The sequence below is a fragment of the Triplophysa dalaica genome, chromosome 11, assembly GCF_015846415.1.
Source record: "Triplophysa dalaica isolate WHDGS20190420 chromosome 11, ASM1584641v1, whole genome shotgun sequence".
NCBI lineage: Eukaryota > Metazoa > Chordata > Actinopteri > Cypriniformes > Nemacheilidae > Triplophysa > Triplophysa dalaica.
In genome coordinates, this window is record NC_079552.1 from 755121 (window position 1) to 771255 (window position 16135).

General features: G+C 37.6%; 1 protein-coding gene across 2 annotated transcripts in view; it reads right to left on the bottom strand.

The window, feature by feature from the left end:
- Positions 1-15459, bottom strand: part of LOC130431921 (inositol polyphosphate-5-phosphatase A-like) — a 105217-nt gene extending 89758 nt beyond the window's left edge. For both annotated transcript variants that reach the window (XM_056761142.1, XM_056761143.1), the window contains exon 1: positions 15061-15459. In XM_056761142.1, coding sequence (XP_056617120.1) covers positions 15061-15135 — 75 coding nt within the window. In that variant the 5' untranslated portion in view covers positions 15136-15459. The remainder of the gene's footprint in view (positions 1-15060) is intronic.
- Between the last annotated feature and the right edge of the window lie 676 nt (positions 15460-16135).

Sequence of the window (16135 nt, forward strand, 5' to 3'; positions counted from 1 at the left end):
ATGACTTTAACAACCATTAATAGAGAATGTGTGTTTGTGTCTCGATTTAATCAAATTTCCTCAAATGTCTGTAAAACTGACAATTCTGTTAGTTCTGTTGTGCAAATTCCAAATAAGATCGAACCAATGAAGTAATGAGATGTGAGGAAGCATCTCTTCAAACATGACCTCACAATGATGACCTGTGGACCTGTGTGAACACATCAACGATTAATAACATTAATAATAATATTTAATTATCTGTGTAAGCAATGTAACCTCTCCAGGCTTTATTCTCAAACACAGCAGATCTGGGGGAAGAGGGGCTTGTCCCCATTTCATACAATTATACACAACCTTTATACAGTTTGGGCATATAAAAATAAACGCTCAGAGAATGTTACTTTTTAATAAAGTTTAAGCATCAGAACAATATCAGTGAATGTACAAGTTTTCCATTTCAAAAAGGAAAATAAACATGCGTTATGTGACAAAAAATGTACACAGTTTTTTGGGACACGACAAACTTTGTAGGATTTCTCTGAATGAAAATGCACAAACCTAAAGCAATTATACCCACCAACTAGAGAAGATATGCCTCTTCGTGGACCATAACATTTTTTACTTTTAGGGGTTTTAAGCTCTCCTAAAATCAGCACTCAGTGTTCACTATTTTTTGTGCTGTGTCTGCTCTTAAATGGTAAGGGGCGCAGAGGTGTTCGCGTGCACAATCACACAGTGAACGTCAGGTAAAAAGTTGTTACTCAAGGAGTAAGTAAGTGTTTCCCTAACGAATTACAAAAGAAAAATCCATATAGACGTGATTTCAAAGCTGCAATGCGAAGCTCTGACGTGGAATCAATGAGGCCTAAATGAGAGCATGGGTGAACGAGATGTTGGATTCTGTCTAAAAACAGTTCCAAAAAAAAACACTGGAGAACTCCTCCGTAAAACACAAAGACTTTCAGTTTCAATACAACTTTATCTAAAGCATATTATTCCCACACAAATTAGCTTTTGGTAGGCTACTTTCTATTCCAGTGTGCTTCATGTATGATGAGCACTTCACCGTACAGCAGAGTCAGGTGTTGTGTTTCTACTTGAGTGATTCCATTTAGAGACCACTTCTTTAAAGCAGTGGTTCCAAACTGGGGGCGGTGGCCGCCTGGGGGCTCCAAGATGGATCCAGGGGGGCCACAGATTTGTTGAAATTTCATTAAATATGGAAATTTATCTTAAATTTTATGCACTCAAACATCAGAACGAGAAGACCACAAACCAAACTAATTTAAATTTCAGAACTGTATAACGGATCGTGATTTTGGTTTGGTTATGCATATGACTCTTCTGTGAAACACAAAAGAATATATTTTGAGATATGTCTCGATGAGTCAGCGGGGTTCAGTGTTAACACCCTTCTTTAAAATATCTTCTTTTAAGTTCTGCACAAATAATAGTCACAAAGATTGACATGAGAATGAGTGAATGATGATGCCATTTATCCTCTATTAATATCAATAATGAATATCCTGGTAACATGCAAGTTGGAGGTAGTACAACATAAGACTATAGGATGCAAAATATCACCTGCATCTTGTTATCTAAAAATGCAATTTTTTGCCAATATTGCACAACCAGTTACTTTTTTTTATTTTTTGAGTGCCCATTTAAGAGGAATATGTGGCCTTATGGATGTGACAATCCTGAAAATGGCCTTAACAGTAAAATAAAACATAAAACAAATGCTATAAAAACTTGAAAAGACCCCTCACATGGGTATTGAAACCACCAAATGTTAATATCTGTGCTATTAGAATAGTCAATTCCTTTGATAAAAACATGGTAAGTTTGACAATTTCACCAAATTGCCATACATATCCTCCACTTTGACACAATATGCACATTTACAAAGACACACATTTTGAAGTTACTATGGGGAACACCTCGGATTCATTATCTGTAAAAATTACTTATTAAAGACTTTAAACATAGCAGATGAGTTTTCTTTGACATTTCAATGGTTTGTTGTTTTTTTACTTGACTGCCGAACATCACATTATCCTTTAATTGAACAAAAGCAGAGATGGAATGAATGGCAGACAGTTTTTTTATTAAACTACTGCTTTAAACAAACAGAAAGAGTTTCAATGTTTAGATTGTGATACAAGTGATACTGTTCTGATCTCACATCATTAGAGGGTGAACGTCAGCCTGCTCCAGGCTTTTAATATGAACAATGTAGGTGTAAGAGAGTAAATATAAAACAGTAATCTTTTTTAACACGCAAGGTAAAATAAAGTCAACACGAGAGCACCAGTTTCAAACCAGCAGTCAACCATGTGTTTCTATATAACATATCAGGAATCTACATTTACCCTTTTTATTTATTGAGCACTGTAGAGGCATACAGGAGGATATGGGATCGGGACATGACCCGGGTCAGACTTGAACTGGGGTCCCCTTGAGCCAACAGCCACTGTCCGTAATTTGTGCTTTATCTCCGACTACATTTACGGAATGAATTCAATATTCAAGGGTATCACTTTTGTAAAACCAAGTTGTCTCAGCACAAAATGTTAATAAATATATTTTGAAAAAAATTCTACAACTAAATATTTTAAAACTTCCTGAGAGAACAGCGAGTGATGTTCGCACACACAAATCTCCCGGCCACGATGCGGGGCTGTTGCCAAAGGGATGCTGCCAAAGGGATGCTGCCGAAGGGATGCTATAGCTGGCTGTGTACAGACAAGAGAGCCCACTGCCCCCATCTGTGATCTTTTTGATATTCATACTGAAAACATCCTGACTGAACACTGGACTGGTCAGATGTTATGAGAAGAAGAGAAATTGTCTGGTCTCTCAAGATGTGGCTCTCTTGTCTCTTTCAGTGCGAGGTTAAGAGATTGTGTGTTCAATCCCTCTTCAATTGCAGTCAAATCGCCTAGAAAAATAAAACCGTCCAATACATCTCAGCTCTTCTCAGCGTGCTACTTCGAGGCCGTTTATCTCTAGCACAAATAGTTACAGACACTGATGTATATCAGACGTCACTGTACAAATAATGAACGTTTCCATGTCAGCTTAACATTTGCATCTTAACACATAGGTATGTATGTCACAATCAGCTTTATAAAGCTAAATGGGTATACACGTTAAAATGGGTTCACATTGGACTGTGTGAGATTAAAGCAGTTAAAAGGATAAGACCAGAGACATAATAAATACCTAGACACCGCGTTGGCCACTTTGCTACTCTTCTGCGATACGTCAACGGCGCCACCATATTAGTGAGGGCAACAGTGCACTAAAAGCCCACTGAACCCAATGGGAGAGCTGCGCGTTTTCGGCATTAAAAGCACAATCACGTCTACATTTGTAAGAAAATTTCAATTGGTTACGATGCACTTAGAATACAACATCGGTTGCGTGATATCTTGATAGTTATAGCCTACTTTAAAGTTAATGGTGGTAATAATGAAATGTGAAATCCATTATTCCTTTAATTCCTGAGAATCTAGTAGATGGCCTCATGTTCAGTGATATGTTAAAGACAACACAGGCAACAGAATAAATAACCACGTTGCAGATGTCGAGAATAAAACACAGACTTTGATATATTACCTAATCTCGGAAACAATCTCTACAAGGTTATATATAGTTTAATTTATGTATTAAATAAAAAATAATGTTGTAAAAACATAAAACATTTTTCTGTTGTAATTTTAGACATTTTCAAAGATAAAAGATGTTATTTTAATAATCCGGTAAAACACGATGTTTGTGATATAGTAAAACAAATAACACTTCCGTGCATTATTAGTATGAAATAGTAGTATATAGACAAAGTAAAGACGCCTTGTTTTGCTATTTTCTTCCAAAGTGTAAGAGCTGTTCTGATCGTGTGCATGGAATCTACCTTAAATTATTTCACATTAGCAATGCGTACACAATTTTTAAGCCTAAATGATTGTTTGACAAGCCTGAGATTTAACAGTTCAGTATGACAATAAATACATCTTCAAGTCAATAACCATCTTTAACTGGAGCCAAAACGTTTCTGCCTACTCCACGTCAATAGAAAAGTATTGAAATTAGTTGAGAAATGAAAACGATGTGTTATTATCCAGAAAAGGCAGCTCCACCGTTCATTCGTATGTCTCTATAGTCGGCTTTTGCCCTCACCAATATGGGTGTTGACATCCGATCCAGTGGACTATGAGTCATCTAGTTAATATATATAATATACTTGTCTATGGATGAGACAGACAAGTGATATAAATGATATAAGTGTATTTACTATTTTCACATAAGACTTAAAAAAACACAATAATACCCAAGACTGCTGAAATCATGGAACACAATACAAAACCCTAAAACAATCTTAAAGTCCAAGCAGGTTAAAAGTACAAATATGAAGTGTCCACCAGTGTACATATCAACCAAAGTATCTGTATGTTGTGCTGGGAAGGTAAATCCACAATAACTGAAACTCCTCAGTCCAGCAGTTTGACGAGCTAAGACAAACTACTTAAATTTAACCCGGCCATCCTGTTATGTGACAACCATTATAAAGACATACACACATAAAACAATAAGAGGAATAAAAATGGGATAAAATGGGTATGACAACATGTAAAACCTATTAAAAGTCTAATATACATCAAATTATAAGATACATGGTGCGATTAAAACATCTGGATATATGGTGGATTGATTCACTGTAACTGGAGGACACCAAACAGGAATCCACTCTCGATGAGGGGCATAATGGGAAGAGTGATTTTTCACTCATGTGTGTGAATGACAGAGAATAAAATGGGCCATGTCTCCTGTTTCCATGTAAAACACAACACCCAGCACGCTCTGTCAACACTAGTGATCTACAGTCCTGCAGATGATCGGTACGCTGCTCAGCGTTTCCTCCTACACATCAGACGGGAGAAAGAGTCAACACACACTGGTGAGGAGATGACGGGATCACAACTGATGCAGACGATACCAAATTATCCCCACAGCCTGCACATCTAATAACCACACGAGCAGCCGACAAACCCCTGCTCCATCACCATACATGGGCACCTGCCGCTGCCAACACAGAGCAATACTGATGTTTGTCCAAGAGATTTTTGTAATGATTCTACAGACTTCCCATGGATGAAAAAAGCCAGACACACACACACACAGAGCCGATCACATCCTCTTTACAAGGGTTGTACAGATGGATTTTGAATTGGTGGGAAAGGTTTAATACTTCCCACAGTTCTGATGCAGGTACTGCTGCTGAATCACCAAAGACAGATATTTGTATCCCTGAAAGATGACTGGCCAACACAGTGTTCCAGTCGTGCTAAATATGATATATTAAATGTTCATTTTGTTTTACAGCATTTGTGTTTTATCACTGCACAGCGGTCACAGAGAAACACAATTAACTCTAGTTTACATGTAAGGAACAAACTCAAATTCAAATCATGATGATAAAAGCAATGAGATAATTAAAGTTGTGCTATATAAGTCACTGGGTGGAAAACCTTTATCCAAAAAAGCATTACGGCTAATGCTAACCCCTTGGCTTCATCGGAACGCAGGAAAGGAGACCAGAGGCCGTTTAAAGCAGATGACAGTTAACATGAGAGTTCTGCTCTATGCAGGTATACTGGAATTCCAAAGCAATTCACAAGGTGGCTAATTCGTATTAATTAATGCGATATAATATGTACAAAAACCCATTATTAGAAAATAGCAATACTGAGGCACCTCCCCGAACCCCTGCCCGAAAACATCACTGGGCTTAAGGCAAATCGTACCGATTCATACGATTTACACAGCTCCAATTCACATAAGTCACATCGTGAAATAAGTACGCGTTCCTGTGAGATGGCCGGACAGTCAGAAAGTTTTTATTAGCTTTCCTGTAGCTCAGTGGTAAGAGCATTGCGTTAACAACGCAAGGTTGTGGGTTCGATCCCAGGGGATTGCAAATACCTATGTAAAATGTATAGGATAAAGCAATGTAAGTCACTTTGGATAAAAGCGTCTGCCAAATGTCTAAATGTAAATGTAAATGTATTACCATTTTTCATCCTCAAAAATTGAAACAAACCAAACTGTTTTTCTTCGCAACCATAAAAACTTTATGAAAATGACCTGTGAAATGAGTAAAAGAGCTCCTAGTAAAATGATGAATAGGTGTTTGTGTGCATTTTGCAAATACACGTAAGTAACCAGACTACGCTTGCTTTAGGCAAATATCACTCTAATTACTGCTCAAACTCCAGCTTTCAGCATAAAACAAACATGAAACATTCAACTAGTAGACAACCACTCACCCTAAGAACTGAGGACTCCTTAAGCCCGACACTGCAAAAAAATACTTACTTAGTATTTCTGTCTTGTTTTCCAGTACAAATGTCTAAAAATTCTTGAATCAAGATGCATTTTCTTCATGAGCAAAATGACCCAGGAACATAAGTCTTGTTTTCAGACAAAAAATGTTTTATTAGTCACTAAATTTAAGATTCTTTTTCTTACCCCATTGGCAGATTTGTTTAGCTTGTGTTAAGCATATTTTTGTTCTTAAACAAGACTTATTTTCTTAGGTCATTTTGCTGATCAAGAAAATGCATCTTGATTCAAGATTTTTTGACATTTGGTTTTGTACTGGAAAACAAGACAAAAATACTAAGTAAGAAAGTCATTTTTTGCAGTGTATTCAAGATTAGTATTACCTGTTTTACTCTAGTCAATTGTAATAATTGCAGAGGTTGTCTGTGATCATAATAATCTTGTGCGAATCCGCCATGTCTGAAATTTGTTAAGTAAAAATTCCCCCGCAAATGACCATCCCTATTTTGACGAACAGCCAGGTCTTGTGATAATAGTACTGTCCCGTGTGAATCGGCATCTCTGTGATTTGGCAGGCTTGTATATACTTTTTTAAGGTTTTATCCACCTTTTGCGAATAATAGAGGCTGTCTTACAGTGTTTTGATATTATTTTGGGTGCTATGGGTCATGTCCTTATCTGCCAACACTGCCATTTAGGCCGGGAGTCGCCCATTTTGTTATTCCTCCCGCAAAACTACCTTGACGCGACCAGAAACCGGACAGAGGAAGATGACAGTACAACGGTCTCAAATGCTGACAGGTACGGTCATATATCGTTATACACCATACATCTATAAACAGTATATACAAACAATAACCAAAGCCTTGCCTTCACATCCGGGATATATGTCTGTCAATTTGAGTTAAATCACAGGCTTCATTTATCATTGTACGAGTGTGTCACATGATATACAGATGTGGGGAGGTCATTTCTAAATCACACAAGGTGCCCAGATAATACTAATCGTATGCGAATAGGGCTATAGACGCCATTAGCAACACCCTGTAACACCCTAGCATTGAGGAGGTGAGTTTAGTAGGCCTACAGGGAGCAAGTTTTTAAACAGCATCAAATCTACACGTGTAGCATCTGAACTGAGAAAGAATCATGTGTACTGTCTGGAACAGTCTATAAATCAGAGTACAGTCTCAGTTACCAAAATAAACTGTTTGATTTAAACAGTTAAGCGATTTTTTTTGCCGTTAATTTACTCTTACATTCAAATATATGCCATCAGAAGGCGTCTGCGAAAGCCCAGCTAACAGCAGCCCTCTGTCAGCGTACACACCCCATGGACACCCGCCAGACCCGTCACCGCTTTCCTCCTGCTTTTACTTCAGGTTTTAAACCTCATGTTTACATTCCTGAGGTAAGACAAGTTCAAGCTCGCCATGGTTCTCCTCCATCAAATGAGTCCTGCAGCACAGAGGCATTCACAACAGTAACAGCACATTAACATTAATCTTCACTCATATACTGTCCATCCACACATGACACTGACATCATCTGCTGTTCTTGTTTCGGAGAAACACAAGAAGAATATTTGAGTTGATTTTAAGACATAAAGGAGTGATACATCCGTATCATAACAAGAAATTTAACAACTTATTTCCATTGTTGTCCTTGATAATCTAGATTTGGTGACGACAGATGTATTTAGCATGCATGGAAATATATATATATATATATATGTGTCTGACATGCTTTACAAATAAAAAACACATAAAAGAAATAAAAGAATCAAAACCAACAAAGGCCCACAACAGCTATTGTTTGAGCTCAGAAGACGCAGCCCGAGCATGTCTTCATACCCATCCACAGTATCACCAGCCAACATTTACTGAACATTACATCATGTAAGAATAATTTCTGGTCATTTAACTCGTGTAAACACCTGCTGTTGGGTGCTATCTGCATGCAGATATAATATATTTACAAATCTCTCAGAGAAGAATGCTCAGGCTTGGTTTAGTTTCTGATTGTCACAATTTCACAAAGTGAGAGATAAACGCCTCTATCAGAATATTTTAGTTGTGCTGTGATGAAAATATGTGCATCGCTAAACAGCATGTGATCCTACATGAAATCATTCTACATAAAAGAACATTCTGTGACCATTTATCTAGAGTTATCTTTAATATTCAATGAGTGAGGCGGTGTCAAAAATTAAAATTGAACTCACGTACTGTATATGCACCCAAAATTTTACACCAAAATCAAACTGAAATTTTAGGATCATGAGAATGTTTGGCTCTGTGATGTTAGTGCTTTGTTTTGAATAAAATTCTCATTACCTTAATCCTTTATTTATGCTGCTTTATATAAAGTAAGTACAACAGTAATACACCATACATAAACTACTCCCTATGTGAATACTATTTGTTGTTCTGTATTTTCAGTAGTGTTTATAAATGTTTCATGTTTATAACTTTCTTCTAAGGATGTAACGTTAATAATATGGGACGATTCAAACCAGTCGAGATGTTATTTGAATGGCAATACATGTTTTGAACAGCAGGGGAAGCTGTGTTTACTGCAAACTTGGAAAACGGCAATATGCTGATATTTCTTAAATGTAAAAGACATTCAAAAAAAGCACAAAGTCTTAGTTTGGTATTGGTATTAAAGATACCTTTTTATTATTCATTTTTATTTGATTTGGAATTTTAAAATTGCAGTTTAGGTTTGTTATTTGACATAAAAGATATGTTGTATTTTACAGAGAAATATGCGGCATTTGAGAAATTATAAAATGGCAGTTGTTCATTTCTAATTTGTCTCAACTCATTTAAGTAAATTGTGAATCGCATGGCATCCTGAGCCGAGTGAATTGTTACATCCCTAGTTTCTGCAAACTGAATTTTGATCTGATATGCACTAAAACCCACAGAATCTGGGTGTTAGAAGAAACCGTCCTCAATAAAAGCTTTTAGTGCTAACAGGGACCGGCACACTCTTGAGCTCAGACCACAACTCAAGTACGGCTGAAACTCTTATTTCCAACGTCGAAATGTCAAGTAGATCTAATGAGGTAGAAACAGAATTAACTCACTTTAAAATGAGAATGGAAACACACAAACTGATCTCAAGCAAGCCGCAAAATGAAGAATAAGTAATTTCTTGAATTATAATGCATCATTCGATTTTTTTAAGATCCTAAAAAAGCACAGACCATGTGGAAGAAGTGACATGCAGGAGTCAATAGTCTCAGCAGTGATGTATGTTTACTGAACTACAATATCACTTGTGTGATGTGCCCTGAGGACAGAGGATCCACTCCAAACTCCTTTCACATGTAGTAACACACATTATAACGGTTTCCTCATGACACATCTGCCGGGTCGGGTGATGACTGTAATTCTCAAAGCCACTTCAGCTAATGCTTCACACTCATTTACTACGGTATGAGGTTGATGATAATGTCAAATCCATTATCAATTATAACATTTCCTAGAGCAGACAGAGGACAGAGAAATGCTTTATTTCAATTGAGCCTAATTCCTTTCCTGCTACTAAAAGTCTAATTGTCTGTGTGTGGGTTTACATATCGCAAAGCTCACATGCCGTACCACGTGAATGAGTCTCATATATGAACATCAGTACACCCGTGATGGCTTTAACGCTGTGAAAAGATTCACACAAGACTCTATGTGTTTCATTCACAGACAAAACAACTATCTTTGTCTGCTGCTGTAAAGGAAAGGGGTTTGCTGTGAAGTTATACCACAAGAAAAGAGAATTCTTGCAAAATAGTTTTACTTTGATTATTTTGTTATAGGGCAAAATTGTTGAATACGCTGAATTTTCGTTTAATTGCACAGCACTATATCTTTGCAACATAATGGCTTGTCCACACCGGGGCGATAACCGTTTTTTCGGCGTTCGTACCGAATTTGCCGTGCAAATTCACTACCTGCCATAGATGGCGTTTAATGAAAAACAAAAACACCCCCGTACACAAGGTGGCGCTGCGCAACTTTATGGTTCTGACACTCTTGTGACACAGAAGAAAAATGTATCTTGCTTCTTCTTCGTCAATGTGTACTCTGCAAGACTGTTTTGAGCTTGAGCACCATCAAGTGGTGTTTAACTGTAACCTCAGCAGCTCCAGGCACGTGAACACAAGCATCAATCTCATTGGTTGGCCAGCTTTTAACACGGCGCATCAAACCAAAAATACGAGCCTGAGGTGTTTAAAAATAAAAAACGGTTTTATGCCTGCCGTTTTGCACACTCACATTGGCGCCCATTGCTAAGTCACGAGGTGTTAAGTGTCGACGGTAAACGCGCCCGATTTTCGTCCCGGTTTTGGATAAGCCATAAGGTCGATAAACAGCTCAGCTCAAAATCAGACATGGTAGGAAATGTATTCTGGCAGATCTGTGTAAAAAATAAATGAAAAAATATTTTTACTAGGATCTAAACTAACTCGGCAAACTTAAAGTCTAGCGTGAGCGCCTCTTTATTCACGCAATGTGAATTCCTCCTCAAATAATAGCTTAATTCCACAACGCCACCTGCACAGACTTCAAAAATATCAAAACATATGCAGAATACATGTTACCTTCAATGCAAATATCAAACCCATGAACAGTCATGGTTTCAGACAGTAACAATACGGTACATCTATATTTACCATAGAACTGATCATCACTAGATTGCCATTTACCATTGTTATCAAGTACTTCAGAGAATTCCCTGATACAACTCCAGTTCATAACCAACAGCAGCATCCATTGAATTATTAATGAAACACCAAAACTATCTGAAGCCAAATGCTCCATGACATTCTGCTCTCTAAACACTGTTTTCTAAATTCCGATTTATTCGGTCTGTTAACTGATGTACAGTATCTTCAACATTCCACTGAGAGAATGCAGTGACACACCGGACAAACCAACAGAGCTAATGAGCCATCAAGAGATCGATGAGGATGATGAAGACAAGTCCTGCCCCAGTTCTCTGCCAGCAGTAAACTTGAAGAGCAGCTGACAGACACTCTTCGCTTTAGGAGGTTATATTTTCATGAAAATAAATAAATAAAGGTGAACCTGTGTGTTTGTGTGCGTGCGTGACATGTGTGTGTCATGTGAACATGCCAACAATCTCAAACCTTCAAATCTCACGTGAGCAGCTGTTTATTTAAGAGCATTCCAAATCAATCACTTCCGAGCAAACGTGACACTACATAGGTGCAGCATAGCTCGACTTCTATTTGATAGAAGTATATAAAGTTTTCCAGTAAAAGAAAGGGCAACACGTCATCAGAAACACAGAGCTTCACCCAATGAACTCTCCACAGAGTTTGCATCTCCATCTCAGACAGCATACAACAAAGAATGATGATTGCAAACTCACACCTTCAAATCTATTCTCTTCTCCCCCTCTCATCTCAACTTGAAGCACTTCAATGCTCACCCATGAACTGGATTTGACAAATACCATGTCTTACAAAAACAAAGAATCTTCAAATGCATGTTTGGTATCGTTTGAAACGTCTCAGTGCGATTGGTACAACGGTCTCATTTCCACATCAGTGAAGCAGATCATAACATGGGTTTGAGGGTTTAAAGATATTCTGCTCACTGTTGAGGGTGTGTGTCTTCATGTAAATGCCCATTTGTGGCCTGATCAGATCCTGGAGAGAGTCCTTTACAATGTAAATTGTTGTTGTGTGGACTGTGGAGGAAGGGTATTTTGTTCTGGGTATTTAGGGGAAGCTGGCAAAATGTTCAGGGGGGTTCTTAAGCAAAGTTTATACTCGAACGTCAGACCTACGCCATAGCCTACGTGCCGGAAGGCGAAGTGCAGTGCCTTTAACACACACTATCTTGAATACCCCTTCCGAGCGGTATTCAGGGCTAAGTGTTCTGGAACCACTCTGGCTGGAAATAAGCATTACTGAACTAGTGTAATTTAAAATAAGGCAGAAGAATCAAAAATTGACCCAAATTACATGATTATTTTCAGACATAATAGTTAAATACAATTAAAATATCCAACAAGGTTTTCCTTTTGATCTTTTGAAGTCAGATAATATTGCACAACGTTGAAATAATGTTAACAATTACAAACAGGAGTTCCGGAAAGACGGAACGTGCCTTCGTCAAGACCCTTGGACTCCACCATTGGGTGGTCAGTGGTTCTTCTTCTCTCACATTTTTCACCACCATACACCAGCGGACATTTAACACACAGTGAAGTTATTACCCAACAGCTAAACACAAACCTGTGAGTCAACATCGACACATACGCGAGATAAGATATATGATAAGATATATGAGCAACTTTACAGAAAACAATCTCTGTTTACTGCCACAATTAAACATCAGAATCACAGTTTATATTAATAAAGCAGGATGAATTCAGGTCGGTTGGGAGTGCTTAATTGATCCTGAGACTGTCTCTTATCAAAGTGAAATGTGATCTAAAAGTATTTTGGTGAGATTCACAAACACTGTCAGCACTTGACGCTCTGATGTGTATAAAGCATCACGCTCATACTGTAAACACAGATGTTTTACTCATCTGTCAATTGAAACAAACACACAGACGCTAAAGTTCATTTCAGTGAAAAGCGGGTCAGATCTAAAGTTCAGTTCAAGTTTATTGTAGTTTACTAAAATTACAATTTTGAAAATGTTTCTGTTCATTGTAATCAAATCAAATATTGACCAAACAATTATCGGAAAAACTTAATCTAAATGAAAAATTTAAATGTTGCCTCAAAAATAGACTGAAATAATTTAATAGCACTAAAATTAAGATAATAAAAATAAAATAAATATTAATTAATCGTATATAACAACATCAAAAAATAAAATGACAAAAATCATACACCAAAATTACTAAAACTTTGACTAAAAGTATTGTAAAAACTAAAAACAAAAGCTAATTTGAAATATTTATAAAACTAAATTAAACTCAAATTAAAACTATTATAACTATACAGTTCCCGTCATCCTCTGCTGCAGCATCTCACAATTTTCCACTTGTTTGTCCATCAGATATCTAAACCACATTTAAGCGCGTAATCCAGGCACCTGTGGACGTGTTCCAACATCTGATTTCTATAAAGGAAATAATTTATATTTCCTCAAGCGCATTGCATCATAGTGTTCCATTATTGTTTCCCAGAAACCCTTAACATCTCATCATGAGGACACCAGTGCTCGAGGAAAATTACTACTACAGTTGACATATTCAACAAAATTTATAAGCTCAGTCAAAAACATCTTGTGACTGCTAACAAAAGCGGTTTACTTCTTTTATATAATTTGGAAAATCTTTGCATTTGTTGGCATGTGCTGCACAAAAGGCCCATTCAGCGCAGAGACGTCTGCACATGTTAGTTACATTTTTAGAGGAATTTAAGCCTCTATAAGCGGTGAGCTGGTTTTGGCCGTCCTCACTTGTAACAGAAGTAATGAATAAACAGTGATATTCATACATGGCAGGCAAACTATTTATAACTCTGAAGATAGTACCCGAGTTTCTCTTCAAACGTAAGAAAAGCACAAGGGTTCTCCAGAATTAAATAAACACATCTCTCCTCAATGTCAGAGAAGGAGCTCAGTGAACTAAACACAAAACCACAAGAATTACTGCGTTAGACTCGCACAAACATAAACTCTCGGTTAAACACCTTTTTGCCACTTCAAACTTAAATGCATTTTATGGCAACTCTCGACGTTACCACAGTTTATAAAGAGGAATTGATTTGTTTAAACCTATTCATCTTCAAACCTCATCTACCACTACTTTGCATAGAGAGGAATAACAAATAAATGAGGTTACAAAACCACAGAGATGAAACTGAGATTGAGGACCCTCCATGAGAAGACTGTTATAATGATGCTGAAGATAAAAGAGTTTACTGTAAATATAATCCACCGTGATTGTCCCAGTCAAGAATTCAAAAAGTGACAAATCTGCATTTTGACAGCATGAGTGATAATTTAATGGATGTTAATGTCAAGAGTTTCTCTTAACAACACTTTTGTCTGAACCCGCTTCTCCCTTTCCATGACTTTCCTGTCATCCGTGACTACTGGAAAACGATTTGGTTTGGTTTTGAGTCATTTAAAGAGATTGCGCTGTCAAGGGGGTTATATCTATTAAAAACATTGTATTCAGCATAACACATTTTAATCAATTGATCATTTCATGACCTTTTAGAGTCTGGAAAAAGTCCTATTTCAGATCCTTTGTAAAACAATCTACGCACTTTCCTGCAAAACACAAGACTATAAATCACAAATCGTGACAAGTCGAAGACACATTTATCCACAACATTAAACTACACGAGCTGAATGCGTTTTTAAGGTGACAGGTGTGTTACACACGCATACACAACGATCAAACCCTGACCTCTTAACAACACAGCCTACACAATCCACATCTGCTCCCACTACTCAACATCACACCAACCGTTACAACCATCACAACACTACACAACTCGGGTCTGCTGTATGACACATGGACATCACACTGAAGTCAAACTCTTGTTTATAAACATCAAGTTTCTGCAAAACTTTCGCTGTCTGTGGTGACTGAACGTTTAAAACCCACGAACTCTCCTCACAGATCAACACATTCACATTAAAAACTGCAGGAAAACAACAGTTATGGTGTTCAATCATGAAACGTTACCTCAGATCAGAGCTGATATTAATAATAAAACATACTCACGTCCTCGAATAAAGAGCCGACGTTTGCGGTGACGAGCAGGATCCCCGCGCCCGGTTCTGTCAGCTTCTCCGCCATCGTTACAGATCTCAGTTCCCCGCAAATCAGACAATTTCGGCTATTTATGGGCTGAATAGTGTTTTACAATCGAGTGAGGGCTCGTCGCGTCAAACGCTCGCGTCGCGATCAGCTGGGCTCGTGCATGCTCGGGTGCGCGAGCGCGGTCGGTCCTCGCGGCGTCTGGCTTTACTTTCTCGCCGCCACAGACATGACAGGGAAACTTTAATCCGACGCGAGCGGCGGTCACTGGTTCGTTTCAGCGCGACGCGTGTCTTCAGACGCACGCATTGCTCGGGTTTGTTGAGGGAGGACGCGCCGCCGCTGAAGTGGGTCCCGCACTGCCGTGACGTCACGGACTCGAGGGAAAGATGCGGATCTTAAAAGGGCGACGCGCGGTGTGCTTGGCCCCTTTAAGAGTTGAGTGCTCAGTGACGTCACGCCAGCGGAAAAACTCACATGTTTTTTATTTTATTTTTATTAAACACGTGGTCAAGTCAACTTTACTTATATAGCACTACGAACAATACAATTACAAACAACTTAACATTAGATGTACATTTAAAAATGTAGGCTATTACATTTACACAAAGTAAATACATGTGTGGGTCTGAATTTTTTTTTTAATAAATCTAACTAATATAACAATTTACATTAAATGAAATAAAAGAAAAGAAAAGAAAGAATCAAACAAAATCAAACAGGTATGAGTGCACACACATACACTGCACACACAGGCAATTGTGACTGACTTTAAAGATTTAAAGTTGTTAGAGGTAGCAAAATTATCAAAAAAATATTTATTCCTATAACAATATTTCAATGTTTTCACAGAAACTTATGCACTTATGTACAAAGAATATTTCATTAAAAATACTATATTTATGCTACTGTATTGACAGTGTTCATTTCTGTTTGATTAAATTGATCTCTCCATCAACTCAATAACTCACTGCAGCATTGGATTTTTAACATTGTTTCATGTATACAGCATTGATCGATCTAAAATAACTTTTTCTTT